Raw genomic sequence first — 19,683 nt, 5'->3', positions numbered from 1 at the left:
TTTTTGCTTTTTTGAATAAACTGCCGCACCTACTCCCAATTTTCCAAGTAAATTATGAAGAAATGAGGCGTCACTCAAGACTTTTGCACAGTACTGCATATGCCACTAATTTGCAAATGTTTCCACAAATATAAATTAATACAGTTTTAGTTTAACATCCAGATTACAAACAATAAGAACTTTAGCCAAATATCAACAAGGCAGCTTCCTTTAAGACCTCTTTGGGATCAAATCTGGATTTTGTGTGAGTTGCCAGGTAAAAAAAAAAAAATCACCTGCAATAAAAAAACAAACAAAAAAACAAAAAACAAAACAAAACAAAAAACTCCTTTACTCATGCCTTTATTTATTTATTTTTTTAGCTCGAATGTTTGTAGTTAAAATATTTTGACCCTTTCAAAAACAAATAAATAAATACATGAATAGAAAGAAAAGAGGAAGTATTATAAGGATATGAATCCTAAATAATCATGAATCAGAAATAACTAAACGTACTTTAGAACCGCAGAACTACTAATACAATACATGTAGGGAATTCTTCTTCGGATCATTATTATAGATTTCTGTATAAGCCTACCTCAAAGCGAGCACTAGGCAGCAGCAGCAGTCATATGATGTTTCTGTGTGACAGAGCGGGCAGTGAACGCCTCTCTGAGCGGGGCTGATCATGTCTGGGCGGGTGGAGGCTGGACAGTCCGATCGGACAGAGGAGGAGGAGGACAAGTCAGCGCTCACACAAGACGGTAAGTTTGAGATTAAGAACAAAACCTGCTCTAAATAACGCTAACAACCTTAGTCCTTCAAAGATACCCCATCTGCGATGATCATCAGCGCGTTTAAAGATGTTACTCCAACTTTTTACTACACCTTTTCATTAAGTCGCGGTCTTTTTACAACAGCGGCAGGTAGAGTTCCTGTATCCTTTTTAAAGTAGCGAAGTAAAGTTTATCCGGATAAAGTGTGTGAGTGACAGATACTGTAGTATCCAAGGACAAACGAGTTCATGTTAAGTACCTAGAATGACAAAGTAAGAACGACCCAATGAAACGTTAGAAGCTCTTATTACGCATGAACATGGCAGGTTGTAGAAAACCCACCAATGGGACAATTTGCTCTGTCTTTTTTTTTAACCAAGTCATTTAACTTTTACTTAACATCAGCTGAGCAGTCGATTTAAGGGGAATTGAAGGGAGCTGGTCAATTTAAACTAACAGGACAAAGCAGTGGAGTGCTGTTTTTTCTACAACCTGGCAACCAAAAGTAGTTTATGACTAATAGGTGATTGGTGAAAGTTACTGTTTAGTTAGTCTAAGTTCAAACATCGCAATGACCTGAGGCTGGAGTGGCTGAAAAATGAACATTTTTAATGTGTTTCTCTCTTTTTTCTGATTTTGTGTGCTTATAAATGGCTTAAAACTATTATTATTATTATGATTATTTTCCATAACATTGATAATTAACTAAATCAGCACATTTTGGAATACTTAAAGGAAGAGATATACGCACAATAAAGCCATGTAGAGTTAAATAAAAATATATATATTATTGCCTACAATATATTGGGGTCGCAAATGACCTCACCGGGTCACTCCTGTAAAAGTGTTGGTCATTCGAGGGTTATTTGGAGTGGCAGCATGCTAAGGATGGGGCTCGTAGGAAGACACCATATTGTCTTCTATTGTGTTTGTGTGTTACAGCCTCACAGTAGTGTGTTTGTTGACAAACATTTTCCTCAAGTGTCATACGACGGAGCGGATGACGACACCTCTCCACCTCAGCCAGTTGTAGTCGTCATGCAGTTGGCTCAGCTCGGGCTGTACAATAGTACGCTGTCATTAGCACACAGAAAGAGCTGTTTTCATTGCACAGCAATATCAGGCACTCGCCAGCGTCCATTTATTGTGACTTTATGTGCAGCTGTGTGAGGAGCTCCTTCGATGTCTGTCCTTACGTTCCCCCTTAAGCTCCAACCCTGCTCCAGTGTTTTGTAAACAGATGATAAGGCCTGACCAACCTGAAGCATCAGTTTTCAATCCACTCTCCCGTGCAGTCTCCCTCTTGGTGTCATTTTTAACATACCTGTCTGTGCGTGTTCCCACCAGTTTATCTCCAGAGGGGTTGGGATGGAGTCTCACAGGCCGAGCGGTTCTCCAGACATCAGGACACAGAGGGGCTACATGCTGGAGCACAGTCACAGGGGCAGCCAGGACAACTCGTTTGGAGTGAGGATTCAGGTTCAAGGGATTAAAGGTCAACCCTATGTGGTTCTGAACAGTTCAAGCCAGGACAGCAACAGGGACGTTTCTGTCATCACTCACCAGGCAGGGTACCACCCGGGTATGGCGCGAAGGTCCATGGATGACAGACAGCTATCACCCGAGCCGCAGAAGATGGTCAACTCCCCCGTGTTTAATTATCAGAAACGCCCAGAGATCATGAGATCCTACAGCCCTGAAAATAATAAACTGAGCCCGGGGTTTCCTTTACAAACAGCCTCAAACAAACCGACTACCAACATGACCAAACCCAGGATCCCTCTGCCTGCTGAGGGCCCAGGAGAAGACCCTGCTGAGTTGACCCAGAACAAGGCGCCTCCATCTGGTGGACAAATTCCTCCAAGGTCCCCAAACTTAGTGGAGACCGACTCCATCATTTCTGTAGGGAAACTAATAAGCCAGTTTAACAGCAACCAACGGAGGGGAAGAGGCCCGAGGAACAGGCTGAACCTCGAGGAGTGTCGTCGGTCACGCAGCGTGGACAGCAGTCGAACCTCTGAATCCTCCTCGCCCTCCCCTTCAGCTAGCAGGAACTCGTCTCTGAAGGGCGGGATGTACCCTCCTGGATCGGCCAGGGCTCGACTCCTCAGCGGTGAAGTCAACTTAAAGCCACCAAGCAACAAAGATACGACTGCCAAAGGGCTTCACAGAGCAGAGAAAGCATCAAGCGGTGACCGGGATGATGAATCTGATGAAAGAGATGCACAGGTACAGGCTTTTGTTTTAGGGCAAAGTTGTCATTTGAAAGATCAGATTTATTTGCCGTATGTTCCCTAATCAGGTCACTCCCGATCTTCTGAAAGGACAGCAAGAGCTCTCAGTAGATCCAGCCGAAGACACGACGAAACAAATGCTGTTCACTTACCTGAAGGCTGGGTAAGTCCCCCCAAGCTTTCGGCACTTTACTTTAAAGGGGCAAACAGACATTTTGGGTACTATAGAGCATACATTTGATTTCTTGCAAATGGGTTGAATGACAGTGTTTGCCTATATCTTAAATAAGAGACTCCAACAGGAAAGGTAGCTTGATTTGTATTGTTAGCGTTTAAGCACACACTGTAAACTGGGAGGAGCAGCGAGCAAGGCTTTGTGCAAACAGTTACAAAGAACAGTGACCAGCACCTCTAAAGTTCAGCGTTTTCAATTTTGTTTGTTTAAAGTGCACAAAAGCAAAAGTTTAGAAATGGCAGACGACAGTGTTCTGGATTACTTTATAGGCTGTCACATTATTAGCTCTCTGAAGTCAAACAAACAGGATATCACCTGTTGTGAGATTTAGACCCTTTTTAAAATAAATTATTAGCAATAACAAAGGAATTTTACTGAAATAAAAGTATAATATAGTTTCCACTTTTTTCTTTTTCCTTAAAAAACAATTTAATTGACTTGGTCTCATTCTATATTTCCCCCCTGCTCATCCACACCTCACCTCCAATGCCCCACATACTTCCTTACCAGTATATCAGACTCAAAATAGAGGAGTTGCGCACGAATGTGAACACGTGCGGGGAGATGTTTGTGCTTTACAGACGATCTGGCAACGTGGTTAACATTGCACAAACAGTACATACAATACTTATAAATCATAAACTCTGAAGGATGTAGACTTTATCTATACATTTTCCATGAGAAACAGCTTGTTTGAGCTTGAGATCAGATAAGCAAGTGGTATGTTCTCACATAAATCATCCATCCATCCCTTTTCTACCACTTATAAGGGTCCGGATCATGGGGGCAGTTGTCTAGGCTCCATCTAAAATATGTAATATTTTCCATAACGGCTCTGCTATTAATCTTAATAAACAAGTTTAGTTTCCTGTTTTCAACTCAATTTCCAATAAAAAACCAATCGAACAAAAACAAATTATATTTGTTGTGTATAACATTGTCTCATTTTTCATAATAGTATATTCAGTACTCCCTGTTGGTCTAGTGGTGAGTGTGTGGTTGAGATCAGGCAGTGTAGTCTGATACGGGGAGCTGCTCCAGATGTGTGTTCTCAAGTCAGGAATGTAGAGCACGACCATGTTTTTACTGATAAAATATCTGCTGCACTTGGAAAGTTTGAAACATCTACCAGTGCCTGTTTGGTGCAATTTATTTACAAAAAAATGCTGAATTATGTGTTGTACCCCTAAGAGAGGTCAAGTGAACAATGTTTTATTTCTGCATACCAAAGCTACTTGACATCACGCTCAGAGGAGGTCCTGCCCTGCCGCAACCAGATAAAGTTTCATCTTTTCATCGGTGTTGTTACTGTGTTTGTTAAATGTTTTTTCTTGCTGCCCAGAACGACTGATGACGACTCCACCACCCATAGAAAGGTCCACCTGCTCTTTTGGAGGATCAACAAGCTCAAATGGAGAACTGCTGCCAATGTGGAGCAGGAGGAGAAAGTCAGTGTTGGCATGAGATGTTTGTCAGGGCGGCTCACTCTCCAATATGATTTATTGTGTTTGTCTGAAACTGCTTATATTATGGCAATGGTTTGCTTTTAGGACTACGAAGAGGCGATAAAGCTCCTGCGGGAGAAACAGGCAGAGCTGGAGAAAGAAGTGTCGGAACTGAGGCAAAGACTAGACGCTGAGATGAAGGTGTAGTGTAGCCCCATCCTGCTGAGTCACCTCCAAACAGCTCACTTCCTCTTCCTGTGACTGACAATGTTCCTCTCTGTTGTTGTTCTTTTTCTGCAGAATGAAATGACTTTAGCCAAAGCCTGTGAGAAGGCAAGGACAGAGAAGAAGAAACTTCAGGAAGAGCTGATAAAAAGCCAAGCTGAGCTCAGCCAACTCAGGGACAAGCTGGGAGAAGTTGAGGCCGAACTTCAGTTTACCAAAGAGGAGTAAGGCTGTGACCTTCAGGTCATTCACCAAAGCTTTAAAGTAAAGCTCTGCCTAGTGATTCAGTTTAATTTGGTTTAATCATTTAGTGCCAAATCAAAACAAAAGCCTTAGTGCACTTTATATTGTAAGGTGAAGACACAATAATCAGACAGCCCCCTAATAGCAAGCGCTTGGCAACAGTGGGAAGGAAGAACTCCCCTTTAAAAGGAAGAAACCTCCTGCAGAACCAGGCTCAGGGCGGGGCAGCCATCTGACACTAAAGTCAAACTAGACTCACCAAGCCTGAATGTGTCATGTTTCTGCACTCCATATACAAACCAGCTGTTGGGATTTAAATGGTCACAAATATTGAAAAATTGGTCCAAGTCCAAGTGCTACTGGTCATGAAAGAGCCCAGCACATGCATTTTAAAATAAAAATGATACTGCACAGCCTGCTGATATGGAGGATTTGTTGCTTTTGGACAGAACTAGTACTGCTGCCATATTACAAAGTGCTTTTGATCTTCTAAACTAGGCAAAAAGACAAATTAGTATTTTTCCCACTGGAAAAAAAAACCTCAACAACTTTATTTTAATGAAATCCTGAGATACAGAACTGATTTAACTCAATGCTGTTTTTCAGGGTCTTCATGTAAGCCTCTGCTCATGCTCTCTGGTCACTCGAGTGCACTCTGATGTATGATTGGATGAAGGTCATTGGACTGAAAGCAGTTAGTTGAATACACTTTTGGTTTAGTGGTAGTTTGTTTCAAAAGTGAAGATTCCTGTTTTTCAGTCTACTCCAGTTAAGCAGCTTTCTGCAGCATTTAAGGAGAATAAGCGAGCTCCTGTCTTTGATATGAAATATAAATCTATTCTCGTATGTTGCCAGGGTGGCTCAAATGAAGGCTGACAAAGAGAGAGCTAAAGCAGAGATGAAGGACCTTCAGCAGCAGCTCTCAGAGATGCACGACGAGCTGGACCGAGCGAAGAAAGCAGAGGTGATAAATGAAGAGAAAGAAGTCCTTCTGCAGGTAAATGAAAGCCCACGAGCCAACATATAGCAGATGTAAAGCAGCTTTTTCCCTTAAATATATATTTGTGATGGTGAATTTGACAGGATTTATCCCAGCTGCATGCAGAGTTTCAGGAGATGCTACAGGTGAAGGAAGAGCAGGAGGACTTGCTGCATCGCAGAGAGAGGGAGCTCAGTGCCCTGAAGGGAGCACTTAAAGAGGAGGTGGAGACTCAGGATATATACACCTCTGCTCTGAAGGAGGAGCACGAACAGGAGCTTCAGAAGCTGCTCGGGCACTTGGAGCTGGTTAAAGAGGTACCAGGAAACATACCTCCATTTGCTCTGATCTATCACACTCCTGTGTCACATCATATTTCGATGTTGATCTCACACTTTGCTTTCGCCCTGTCTCTCAGAGCAATGCTCTGCTCTGCCAGAAGAAGCTCGAGGCGGAGGAGGAGAGCGGTGCAGCTAAGGTGCAACTGAAGGAGCTGAGCCAGGAGAGAGATCAGCTGAGAGGGAAGGTGCAAGAGCTTAACAACAAGTTGGAGCAGCTGAATCAGGTGATCCAGGAGTACAAAACCACAGAAAGACAGTTGGAGCAGAGAGCAAAGCAGCTTGAGGTGAGGAAAAGGGTGCAAATGTAAGGAGATAAATGTCAAATTTTCAGTTTGTTCAGTTTGTTTTGCTTTATGCTGTTTCAGAGGGAAAAACAACAGGTTGAGGAAATGCTGGACGATGTGAGGAGGAACGAGGAAGAGATGTGTCAGTCTAACAAGTCGCTGCTCACTCGCTTGGAGGATGTGCAGGTATCAAGGAAATAAGGTTGAGCGGGAGAAAAATTGAGCACACTTCATCATATCTACTATATCATATCATTTCATGAGCATCATAGCTATGCTCTTGAAATGAATTCTTTACTCTGGGTTTTCTTCTGACAGGGTAAACTAGCCAAATTGAACCATGAGCACAGAGACCTGAAAGAGAAGCTCAGGGAGGAGAAGAAGCAAGTGGAGGAGCTGTGGAAGACAAAAACTGAGCTGGAAGATGAGAGAAGGCTGCAGGACAGGGCCATGGAGCAACTGCAAAGGAAGGTGAAAGGGGGACATAAACTATTCTTTTAAGGCCTTCCAAAAAATTCTATGTGTTCTTGGAGCCAAATGAGGCCTGAAAGTCTGCTATCTTAACCCTGAAGCCATGGGATCACCAGAAACAGCTGTTAAGTCTCGTGCTTGCATAACTTCTTTCATCTCCTATGTCTCCCTTATCTGAGCTCTTTGTTTATCTGCACGGGTAGATGAATGGCATCATAGAGGAGTGCGAGGCGTCTACAGATGTGCTTCAGAACCAGGTCGATGAGGCCAAAGAAAAGAGTCAGAGGGACTTGGCCGAGCTGCGGAGACAGCTGCAGGAAAAGGGAGCAGAGCTGGAGAAATCCAGACAGGCAGCCAAAAAACTGCAGGAAGAGGTGTGGTGCTCACCGTCTCCCTGATTCATCAGCATGAATTAGTCTTAGTCACCAAAAGAAAAATAAGAGTATGAGAACATGCACATTTTGTATGATTTTGAATAAAAGTGGTCAGACTCTACAGATTATGTGTTGTCTGTAGAAGTGTCTGCTTGACTGCTCAGCACCGGACATTGCGTGTTGCTTTGTGTTTAACCTTTGAGCTGTTTTCTTGTTCAGCTGCTTCCTCTGGAGGAGGATCTGCGGAGGTGTCGCAGGGAGCAGCAGGAGGCCCAGCTGAGGGGCCGGCAGCTGGAGCAGAGGGTGGAGGAGCTGGAGGAGAGGAATGCTGCCGCGATGGAGGAGCGAGAGCGCCAGGTCAAACTCACGGAGGTAAAAATATCTCTGGACCTCCAGCTTGCCAAACTCAAAATGCAGCGGTGGTTACCACTGTTACCTCACAGCAAGGAGGTTGTGGGTTCAAATGCTCCATCAGGCTGGCAGCTTTTCGGTGTGGAGTTTGCATGTTCTGTGGTTTTCCAAAGGCATGCATTTTTAGGGGTGTCAGTGTGTCCAGGGTGTACCAGGGTGACTGAGATAGGCTCCAGCAACTCCTGTGTCATTTTATTGGATAAGCAAAAACATATGGATGGATTGGTTTACCTTCTGAAACAACATAATTACATTTGGATGGTAACAGAAACAAAATATCCTGTTCCCACCCCTTTTTTTATTTTACTCCAAGTGAACACAAGACTGTTGGTAACACTTTGGCTACGTCCACACTAATGCGCTTTCGTTTGAAAACGCATCATTTTCTCTCCATTTTGGCCTCCTGTCCACACTGAGAAGGCGTTTTCCCCGAAGGAAAACGCAGCGTTTTGAAAACGCTCTCGAAAACGAATACATTTGAAGACGGTGCTTTCGCGTCGCAGTGTGGACAGCGAAAACGGAGACTTTCGAAAACGATGACGCATTTTAGTCATGTGATGCAGTCATGTGACCAATTAAACAAAGATAGCAGAGGGCATTATACAGCAGTTTAATATCAGTTTGTACATGCTTCAGATAGCTTTTCTTCAAATTTGTTAATTCTCACTCGCTTTTGCAACTTTGTACTTTTGTGTTACTCGCAGCAACAACTCCACCTCATTGTTAGTCCATTTAAAAACTCGGTGCTGACATTTTGCCGCGACCTTTCAAAGAGCCGGAAAGTAAATCAGCGGCAGACAGAAATCAGGCAGGCCGAATCTTCTTGCATTTCACGCATGCGCAGTACTGGAATGTAAGCGTTTTCGGCTGTTTCAATGTGGAAGTACAACTCTGTGAAAACGTCTGAGAACGCTAGTGTGGACGCGGAGCGTTTTCAGACGAAAACGCCGTTTTCAAATCTATCCGGGCTAGTGTGGACATAGCCTTTATTTCACCTTAGTTAATATACTTATTTGTTAAAAAATATTTTACATTAAACATTGTAACAAATTGAGCTTAATGGTATCTCCAAACTGGCCAAGGAGTGGAAGTCCTTTTAGTCAACTGTTATCATCTGTATTAGAATTTCATATAGTCACAGTATTTAAGTTGTTTTAATCTGGATACTGTTCTGCTGCCTGTGCAAGCCACTTTGCAACCCACCTACTGCCCAACCCCTCCTTTTCCTGTTATTTCTAACTCATTCAGTGGCCTGCCTGCTGTTATTTATGTCTGCAGTGTTCTTTACTGTTCTCTTTCCACACCAGAGTTTCCAGATATGAGGGGAAAGGTGCTGAGGTTCCCAGGGCAGAATTAGAGAAAAAAATGACTGCAGATGGAAAAACAATCCTGTAATCACTTAAGTGTCTGTCTTACAGTGTCTGCTCATTTACCTACATCCCTATGGGTGCAGAAAGGGAAAAGTTAAAATGAAGCATTGTCAAACTGTCTTTTCCAGGTGCTTGTCTCTTGTTTATACAGACCTGGAGCGAGACTTTTTACTAAAATTTGTGTGGCTGCATTAATAAAACCAAGTAATACAAAAGTATCTCAGAGTTCACTGTAGATCTAATCCTCCTTTTGAAGCTTAAAGATGAAAATCTACCCACATGGTTAGATGGCAACAGTAATATTCCCAGCTATAACACGTGTAAGAGTGCGCAGTCACACACGTAATGTTTACCTGTTCCTCTGTGTGTATTTGCACTGTCACCTGGACCTGCTCTGGGTGAGGAGAAGTTCACTGGAAACAGCGTCTCGCAGCTGTTTGTCTTGCTGATGCAAAAACATTACACAGTGATACCGGCGTGCGCACTGTTGACACTTTGTATCAGCCGAGGAAGAGCGTATTTACTGTTAAAAGTTATCAGACCTGTCCGACCGTTCTCAGAAACCTTCTTCTACCTACCCCACCCCCACACACACATCCACTGCTAACACAAGCAGAGTTTAACATAATAGCAAAGCGGGTTTTTTTTGTGCATTTTTCCTGAAGGCTTCCTTGTATAATGTTACCCAATACCCTCGTCTAATCTGAGTCAGCTTTCTAACCGCATTCTCCAGAGATAAATATCTCATGTCCCCTGTGCTTCCAGCGTAATGCAATTTAAATGAAGTCGATGATGGTTTGAAGCATCTTTTCATTCATTTCCTCTCCTCTCAGGAACGCATCAGCCACCTGGAAGAAGACCTTTGTGATGAGCGCGGCAGTGCTGACCGCTTGATGGAGCGATTAGACAAAACCAAGGAGCAGGCAGGTTTACTCCCTTGTTGTCTTTGCTGTGTTTTTTGTGTGTGTTCTTTTCCAGATGAAGCTCACATTTTGCATTTTTCTAATGCTCATAAATTTCCCTCCACGAAAACAACAACCTACCAGTGATAGATTTATCGCCTGTCTCAAGTTTGGACCCTCAGCTCTGTTTTGATCATAAACAGATGTTGAGCTGAGAGCTCAGATTTCTCTGCAAACACCCAAAGATGCTGATTGGTGTTTCTGAGCTGCGCGTAAAACAAGTTTGTTTTGTTGTTTCGTCTGGTCATTAATCATGTTTCTTCACCGCTTCCTCATCTTCAGTGTGCTTTTAATGTTGGCCTACGTTTAGGGGAGCAAAGTGGTACACAGTAGGTGACACAAAATGCTCTGTTGGGTAAACTAGTGAGCCCCCCCCCCCCCCCCCCCCCACTCCCCCCCCCCCCAAAAACAGCTAACTATTGTGAGCAAGTATTCACACTCCCTCCTCTGGGCCTCTGGATGTTTTTAGTGAGGAGAGCTTTTAGATCTGATGTGTCCGCTCAGACCAGACTGAATTTCCTCTCTTTTTTTGAGTTAAGCTGGAAACCTTTTATTTAAGGTGAAAGTTTGTAATAACACATGGTCTTGTTTGCAGTCAGTATTGAAGAGAATGCATGTGTACGGAAAGCACTTGTGAGGTTTAGTGTTAAAGGAGAACCCTTGTGCGCATTTCTAGTGCCTTATATTCCTTTTAAATCAATGTTTCTTCCATTATTCAAAGGTTATTTATCATATACCAGGCCTTGATGTCACCCTGCAGTTTATACTTTGTCCTCCTCTCTTTAAGCGAACTTTCCTCTGATTGGCTGCCCATCACAAACAAAAGGTTTGAACGGTAGGAGGTAGAGGCGTCTGTCCTCACAGCCTCTGGGCAACTCTGTGCATCTGAGATGCCTTTGTGTCTCTAATCAAGAATATCAATTTCTTTGACGTCACATTGAACCAACAGGGAAAAAAAGACCTCAAACTGAGAGTTTAGAGAAAATAAGTAAAAGTCCACTTTCAGGGGGAAAACATATGAAGTATAAGCTCAGCAAATAATAAATTAGTAGTTCAGTGTCCATATGTCCTAGCTGTATTTCTTATGTGCGATGTTATGCAGTATATGTATAATGGATAATAAAAACTGTGTTTCTCTCTGCATTAACAGATGGATCAAATGCGGAATGAACTGATGCAGGAGAGATCTGCCAGACAGGATCTGGAGTGCGATAAGATAAGCCTGGAGAGGCAGGTAATGATCCCTAACCCCCCAACACCAGACAGCTAAACAGAGTGAAATCATTTCTAGAGAAAAAAAAATCTTAAGGTGGAGTCAATGTGATGCAAGAGACTGCTGCTGAAAAATTTGGGTTAAGATCCAAGTTAGAGTGCTTGTTAGCTTGTGAGCAATATTTCATACTCAGCTCTTTTAAGCTTTACTTAAATGCATGTGGAATAAAATCAGCAGGGGGTTCAAATTGTAAGATTCATGTTCAGTATCAGCACTGATGTTAATGGTGTTAATGGAAACCTGCTCAAAGGTGCCCTGCAGGGTTTTTTTATTTCTTGTAAAGATACAAAAAGGTTTAGCTTACTCTCAGCATTGCTCACCAAACTGTATTGCTTACATGCTTGAGGGTTAACAACTGTGCAAACTTTTGCAAAGCTTGTTTTTTCCTACTTTGTTTAATAGACCATTGCCTCCCCCCTTTGGATCCGTGGAATAACAACCTCAAGCTCCTACATTCTTGTGCAAGAAGCAAACAAAACTGCGACCACCCTGAGAAACTCCTGCTTCATGCTGCTATTACAGATTTTTTTTTTTTTAAAGCTAAAATTCTTCATCATATTCTCTCTGGCAGAATAAAGACCTTAAAAGCAGAGTGGCTCATCTGGAAGGTTCACAGAAGAGCAACCAGGACTCACTCGTCTCCAAGCTCAACATCCGCATCCAGGAGCTGGAGGAGAGGTTGCAAGGAGAAGAGAAGTGAGCAAACACACAGCAGAAAGTGACCTTACTTTAACAACTTCTCATCAGTTTTAGACATTAATATGGATTAAGGCTGTATGGATCAGTGCAACTACAGAAACTCAGATTCTTGGTCCTGGCTCTCAGTGAGTGGTGGACCCATTTATCACTTGGTTATAAGAAAAATCATCTCTGGTCTGCACACTAGGAGGGTGTTAAGTTACACAAAGCTGCAGGAAAAAACAGGCACATGATCTCTTGTTGCTTTTGCTCTCAGGGACAACAACAACTTACAACAAGTGAACCGCAGGCTGGAGCGCAAGCTGAAGGAGATGAAGATGCAGGGAGACGAAGAGCGCCTCAACCTGCAGAGCCAGACGGACCAGGTCGACACATCTTTAACCATGAATAAAACCTCGTTACGATGTTCTCTTCAGCAGGCGACTCGACTCATGGTTCTTTATCTCGTTTTTCCCCGAACTCTGCAGCTGACTCAGAGGCTAAAGACGGCGAAGAGGCAGATGGACGAGGCGGAGGAGGAGATCGAGCGTCTGGAACACGCTAAAAAGAAGTTGCAGAGAGAGCTGGATGAGCAGATGGAGGCCAGCGAGCAGCTTCACAGCCAGCTGAGTGCAGTGCGGAATGAGATGAGGTGACCGATCGCTCTCTGCCTTTAACATGCCGCTGCACTAAATCACATTGTCACCATCATTTAATATTTTTGCTTCAACAGGCGGAAGAAGAAGGCCACTCCCCTCACTAAGGTCGCAGAGGACGATGTGAACGACTTGGACAACCTGGGATCTGACTGACCTGTGCTTAAAAAGAATTAAAACTGGACTTTAATGCCACTGTGAACATTTCACGATTGAATAAAATGTCATTAACAACTCAGGTGTGGCTTCCACCTTGAGCTGCATGGCACCTTGCCAATGCTGACCTCTTGTGGCGATATTTATAACTGCATTATCAGACCAACTTTTGATTATTCTTAATCTCTAATTTATTCTGTTGGTGTATTAATAAATATGACGTGGCGCGCACATTCTTAAGCTAATAACTAAATGCACTAAAATGCTTTTTTCAACATTCACCAGTGTATATATGCCTCCAGACACTGAAATAAATACAGCTGTGTGAGATTTCTGTCAGTCTGAGACTTTGACTTTGAACAAAAAAATGAGAGAAAGCTCAGTTTAAATGTAAAAACAACACAAAACTCATCTGCTGGTAACCCTCAGCTATGAAACTCTGTGAGAATGGTAGTTGCACGAATGAATCAATGGCCTGCTCTTAATGGCTGAGGCTGTGCAGAGGTGGAGATGTGACTCTAATGAGCTCCAGGGATTCAAAGCGCCTGACAGTTTTGACATCTGTTGGCACGGCGATACATGGAAGTACAAAACAAGAGAAGCATGAGGCAACACTGTGCTCTAAAACATGGAATATTTAAGGAATTTCTGGCAGAATTCCTGGGAACGTTTGTCTTGGTTGTAAGTATTCTTTTCTTTCAGGATGAAACTATTTTTTTTCTCAGAAATCAAACATTGCATCTGCTTGCTTTAGAAGTTCCTGTAATTCCTTCAGCTGATTTGATTGCTTTATTTCAGTTTGATTAATGATATGTTCCTCTCTGTTTGTCAGCTGTTTGGCTGCGGCTCTGTCGCTCAGACCGTCCTCAGTCGAAACACCCTGGGCGAGCCCCTCACTGTCCACATTGGCTTCTCTGTAGGCCTGATGATGGCAGCGTATGTGGCCGGTGGAGTTTCAGGTAAGTGCCACTTTTAATGTTGCTCTTATTTAGTTAATTCTTTATTTCTGCTGACATAAAGTTGGCCTCAGATGGGTTGCAAGACCCCTATTAGTTCTGCTTAATTTATGCATGGCCAGCAGAGCTGAGATGCTTGTGAAAAAAAATCAAAGGTAAAAAGTTTTAACATTGTAGTTGTTAAAAGTTTGTTTAGCGTTCTATCTTAACCGCTTAATTTATAGTCAATACAAACCGTCTCTGCCAGAACATATAAAACAATCTGACACAACTCTCTTGTACGTGCTGTAATGCTGCAATAAAAACATTGATACTCATGAGGCTTGCAGCTTGTAGTATTAAATCTTTATGGCTTCCTGTCCAGCCATGTGCCACCTCCCCCAGCTCCGGCATCAACAGGAACGTGCCAGCTCTCTGTCCACATCCACCAAATGTGTACTGACCATTGATTTATTAACACAGCCTCTCTGGGGTCGTACATAACCCTGGGCACTAAATGTCCTGCAAACTGCATTGATCATAGGCTACGTTCATCTGTCTATAGCAGAGACCAGACTCAGTCCCAGTGAGAATGCTTACTTCATCTGAGCAGGGGCTGAATTGAATTAAATCAAATCCCCCACCCATAGTATTTCATGAAGAGATATAACAGGCAGGTTTCTCATATATACACATATATATATAGATAGCCTTATTAAAAATAACAACAGAATAACTGGAACATCTTTTTTGTTTTTTTGAGGTAGTGACCTTTATTCTGCCTCTAAAAAAACAAACCGTGAACCGCCCTGGGGGGCTGCTCCCCTTCTGTTGCCTCTTGTAAATGTGACAGTCTCACTAATGATGGAGAGGATATCAGGCCAGCCACCCCACCCACACCCACACACACACACTGCACCCCTCTTTTACTCTGTGCTTTGTCCTCTCTCCCAGGGGGCCATGTGAACCCCGCTGTGTCTTTGGCTATGGTAATTTTGGGCAAACTGAAGATCTGGAAGTTTCCTTTCTACGTCATCGCTCAGTTTCTTGGTGCTTTTGCAGGAGCTGCTGCAGTCTTTGGATTATACTATGGTGAAGCCTCCTTTGCATATGTATATAAAGCCATAACAAGTGTTATGTAAAGAAGTGATTAAGTGCACAACACTCAGCTGCCGCTGTGAGAATATTTTAACCCTGGGTTTGACTGCACAAGATAGAAATGGATCCCTGTGACTTGTTGCAGTTATGTCAGACGTCTCTTTGTGCTCCTCACAGATGCCTTCATGGACTTCACCAGTGGGATTCTGTCAGTGACGGGAATCAATGCAACGGGCCACATTTTTGCCTCATACCCCGCCAGACACCTGTCAGTCCTCGGCGGCTTCATTGATCAGGCAAGCTCTAGTCGCGGTGAACCACTGACCTCCGCTCTCTTTCTGCCTCTAAATACTGTAAAGTCTGGCCAGTGTGGCTAATGCAGAATCGATTGGCCTATTTAGTCTGAGAACACCCCTTTTCGGCTCCCTTTTGGCCCTAATGTCCATTTCCTGGTACTCGGCAGAAGGTCACATTTACTTAACGCCATTTCCAGTCTGTTTATTTGTCGCAGCAATACAAAATTAACACATCTGCTTGTGTTTCCAAAGATGGTGGAAACCACAGCAGGTAAAGCGCTGCGATAAGTCTGCTTAGTGCGACTGTGTTTATGCAAATGTTTGTTATTTTCATTCTCATGCTCAGAGGTCAAGTACAATTTGAGTCAGAGTGAATCATATGCACAGGGATCAGAGTTAAGATGTTGCAAATGTGATTTAAATGCACCCAGATCAGTATACACATTAACTGGACATGTTTTATTCATTTGTATTCAGATGTTTTCAGTTAGAAAAATCTAGTTATTTTATAATAGAAGTTTGAAGAAATTCACATGATGACATATTATATGACTGCGAAGTAAACAAATGGCTTAGTTACTTCAAATTGCAGAAAAATCCCTCAAAAAAATGACATGAAATGAGTTAATGAATATATTAATATGTGCACTGGTCCGCGTTATAGAACATTAAACAAAGAAACTATATATAAACAATATATATAATATATCAAATAAAAACTACAGCTGAGTTGTGCTCAGCGTTTAGACTGTATCCATGGTTTATGTCTTTATTATGACGTGCGTTGTGAATTTAATAGTCTGATGGCAGATGGGTAAAAGCTGTCACTGGGACCCTGCTGCTCCATGTAGTATATTATTGTAATTGGGATGTTACCAGTGTTTATCAAAGCTACACAGCCAAACTCATCCATTAATCAAAGGCCTGCTGTTCCTCTCTCGAAGGTGGTGGGAACAGGTATGCTGGTTTTGTGCATTCTTGCTATCATCGACGGCGGAAACATCGGAGCTCCTAAAGGCGTCGAGCCGCTGGCCATCGGCCTGATCATCATGGCCATCGGCGTATCCATGGGGCTGAACTGTGGCTACCCCCTGAACCCAGCCAGAGACCTGGGACCCAGACTGTTCACAGCTGTGGCAGGATGGGGGATGGAGGTCTTCAGGTAGGTGGAGTCGAATCACATATAGATGATTATTTGATGATGATGGGTGGGCAGTTTGGCCTGTAGGTGAAAAAGTCTAAACGTGGTATTATTATTAAAATGCGTGGAATATGTAACTTCTGAAGGATATATCATTAATCTATACAAATAAACTCTATGCATCACATGCTAAATGTGGACTTATATAGTAACTTTATTTGATGATCTCTTACTTACAAAATAATTTTGCAGTTATAAACAGAATAAAAATCATCATGTGGACACATTCTGTGAAATGAAAATGTAAATACAGACATATCTCTCTGCCTCTCTTCAAATCTTTCATTGAGCTATTTATCGAAGTGAGCCCGTGCTGGTGACACGTGTTACATAATGTCACATGCGCTCGACAGATGCAGTCGATGCTTGTGCATGATCCGATGGAGGCACCGGCGATCAACAGCTGCCTCTTTTTTTCTCCCACTGATGTTTTTGACTCTTCCTTCCTGTTTCCCTTTTCTCTGCACGCAGCACCGCAGACAACTGGTGGTGGATCCCAGTGGCGGGACCGATGGTGGGGGGAGTGGTCGCGGCCGTCATCTACTACCTGTTCATCGAGCTGCACCACCCCCACGCCGAGCACGAGAAGCCCCAGGAGGAAGAGGAGGAGGACGAGGAAGACGAAGAGGATGATGACAGCAGTCTGAAGGACAAATATGAGATGATCACGATGAGTTAAGAAGACCTTTCACCTTCAGGACTGAGCGCTTTTACTGTCAGTCAGATGAACACCAGTGCAGCTTCCATCTGTAAGGACAGGGTCCATGTGTCAGTGTCATCTCATTGGTAGCTGGATAGGCTGTAGTTATACTTCAAGCTTTTTTCAGACCAATACGCCACCAAAGACCTCCATGGGTCTAAATGAAAATAAAATATATTTGGAAATGTTCTGAAAACACAGAATAACTTTTGCTCGATTGCCTGTTGTTGCATTTTTCATAAACTCATGGAAATCTCAGTCCTGTGTATTTGACATCATTACATAAATACTAGCAGCATATGTGTTGTAAATACCATTTTGTATATACAACAAAATTCTCCTTTTTTGCATATACTAAAAATAGAATATTAGTTCTGCATGCTTGCAAGTGCCCTGTTACATTTCTTTGCGTTTTTCTCAGTGGTTGTCGTGATATTTGCGTATTAACGTCATACTTTTTGTGCTTGTTTTGACTTTTTGCAAAACTCTCTTACTCACTTTTGTTTGTCGACATTAAAGTTTCTACAAGTTGCAACTTCTCCTGAGATTTTTCCCTTCACCGCTCTGCTGCATTTGTAACAGAAAACTGCACGTCAACCTAAAATGCGACGAGATGCTCAGTTGATGTAAACATTCTCATACGAGCAGTTTGTAAATTGCTCCACAGACGAAGTATGTCCTGTAGAATCTCATCACTCCAGCTAATGTCCCCAATGCAGATGAAGGAGCTGAGACTCAGCGGGTTGTCTGATTTTATTTCCACCAGGAACCTCAGGTGGCGACTTCAATGCTGCAGAATTGTTAGAAAAGTCAAATATGATGGGGTGATAAGACTTAAAAGTGAGAACCTTCCTAATTGCTTCATCTGGGAGATTCTCACCTTTGAAAAGAATTATTTTAATAATATGGAATTAATTCTAGTTCTGATAATGTTCAAGAAAACCCATGTTAAATAAGAGCTGTGAAGTGTAGAAAACCAAAAACCCCATGTTCCAAGCTCTCTAACTCCAGGAGTGCTCCTGTATAACATGTGGAAAAGAAGCTACAAGATTTGAGAATAATTTTAGATCCAAACAGGATTCTTAAAGCCGTTTGGTGTAAATTTAGGCCCTTATATCTCAGTGTCTCGGTACATGCCTCTTAAATCTAGCAGAGTAAAAGCACATAGGCATAAAACAAGTACAAGTAACTCAAAACTCTATGTGAGTAAATGGATCATTATTTACAGTCTATCTGGCTTCATACAGTAGTTCAACAGTAACACTAGTAAAGAGACAGTAACAATCAGGGGACAAACAAATACTTTTAATTAGCTGATTTAAAATCTTATTCTAAGCTGGTTAGCAGCTACAGAGAACAGAGTGGGCAGTTTGTAGACTGACATGAAGATACATGTGCAGGTACATATGATTCTTGCTTCTTGTCTTTCATCCCTTTTTCAGGCTTTGAATAATGTGGGGTGACGGTAAAAAGAACTGGGTCTGGGGATTTTCCATGTACACAAGCAACCAAGACTAATGACTAAACCCCTCAGACTGACTGACTGTAGCAGCACTGAAAATCCTCTGGTTGCTGGACAACGAAACAAGCATTAATTCTGCGCATCCAGCGCAGGTTCTTTGTTTGTGCTGCAGCCTTCATGGTGAGCAGAGCCTTGCTGCCGCTCAGTCCACAAGTGCCCCTTTTACAGTCGTGCTTTTGTCACTGCAAAGAGAAACAAAAGGCACACTGCTTGCTGATCAGCTGTGACATCAGCTCCTTGCAGAGAGCTGGAACTGTAAATGCAGAATATTGATAATATCCTCTGTGTTAGTACACTGTTTCAGATGGAGAGGGACATAGATGTGGGAGCTGTGGGGGAATTGTATGAGAATAGATCACAAAATCAGTACATATTCAATCACTGGTGTAAACTTACTGGAATATAACTGAGACACAAAATATTGAACCTCATCCCTTGTTCCTGGATTTAATGAAATCGTGTTTACAACCAGCAACTGCAGCTGAAGAAATGCGCAGAAAATCGATAGCGGGCCACATTCCACTGCATGTGCAAATGCATGCTCCCTGGATTTGACATACTTTTTTGTGTGGGTGTTACATCATTGAATGCACTCATGGAGCAAAGTGATCAATAAGTATAGGCAATAAATAATATAGTGCGTAACACACATATGGAAGACACGAGCAGGCGTGTGGCAGAGACAGAATAAAAGCTTTTGATCAGCTGCTTTTTCCTTCCAACAAATGTATTCAAAAAAATAAAAAAAGGATATCTGAGACCAGGCAGCAATGAGTGCTGGATTGTGTGTGCTCCTGAAAACAAAACATATATAAAGCTGTGTGTGTGTCTCTGTGTTG

The 19,683-nt window shown here is 42.6% G+C and overlaps 2 protein-coding genes across 3 annotated transcripts; both read left to right on the top strand.

Moving 5' to 3' along the window:
- Positions 1 to 654: 654 nt before the first annotated feature.
- LOC134631293 (cingulin-like protein 1) lies at positions 655 to 13,502 on the top strand. The gene is made up of 19 exons (XM_063479486.1): positions 655 to 743; positions 2,103 to 2,984; positions 3,058 to 3,152; positions 4,567 to 4,672; positions 4,775 to 4,870; positions 4,970 to 5,118; positions 5,993 to 6,134; positions 6,221 to 6,433; positions 6,535 to 6,741; positions 6,823 to 6,927; positions 7,060 to 7,212; positions 7,416 to 7,586; positions 7,806 to 7,958; positions 10,201 to 10,290; positions 11,480 to 11,563; positions 12,174 to 12,298; positions 12,558 to 12,666; positions 12,769 to 12,932; positions 13,014 to 13,502. Exons 2-19 carry the CDS (start codon positions 2,124 to 2,126, stop codon positions 13,090 to 13,092), a joined length of 3,102 nt encoding a protein of 1,033 aa, XP_063335556.1. The 5' UTR covers positions 655 to 743; positions 2,103 to 2,123; the 3' UTR covers positions 13,093 to 13,502.
- Positions 13,503 to 13,601: 99 nt separating this feature from the next.
- LOC134631295 (aquaporin-9-like) lies at positions 13,602 to 17,857 on the top strand. 2 transcript variants are annotated; one of them, XM_063479487.1, is made up of 6 exons: positions 13,605 to 13,773; positions 13,925 to 14,051; positions 14,982 to 15,119; positions 15,303 to 15,421; positions 16,366 to 16,583; positions 17,094 to 17,857. In XM_063479487.1, the coding sequence occupies exons 1-6, from the start codon at positions 13,672 to 13,674 to the stop codon at positions 17,299 to 17,301; spliced, it is 912 nt and encodes a 303-aa protein (XP_063335557.1). In that variant the 5' UTR covers positions 13,605 to 13,671; the 3' UTR covers positions 17,302 to 17,857. The 2 variants fall into 2 exon arrangements, with proteins under 2 accessions (XP_063335558.1, XP_063335557.1); XM_063479488.1 differs by lacking the exon at positions 14,982 to 15,119 and having other exon boundaries at positions 13,602 to 13,773.
- The last annotated feature ends 1,826 nt before the right edge of the window (positions 17,858 to 19,683 follow it).

This window comes from Pelmatolapia mariae, linkage group LG7, assembly GCF_036321145.2.
Source record: "Pelmatolapia mariae isolate MD_Pm_ZW linkage group LG7, Pm_UMD_F_2, whole genome shotgun sequence".
Taxonomy (NCBI): Eukaryota; Metazoa; Chordata; class Actinopteri; order Cichliformes; family Cichlidae; genus Pelmatolapia; species Pelmatolapia mariae.
The sequence above is the reverse complement of the archived record's forward strand: the minus strand, read 5'-3'. Positions and strand labels throughout refer to the sequence as shown.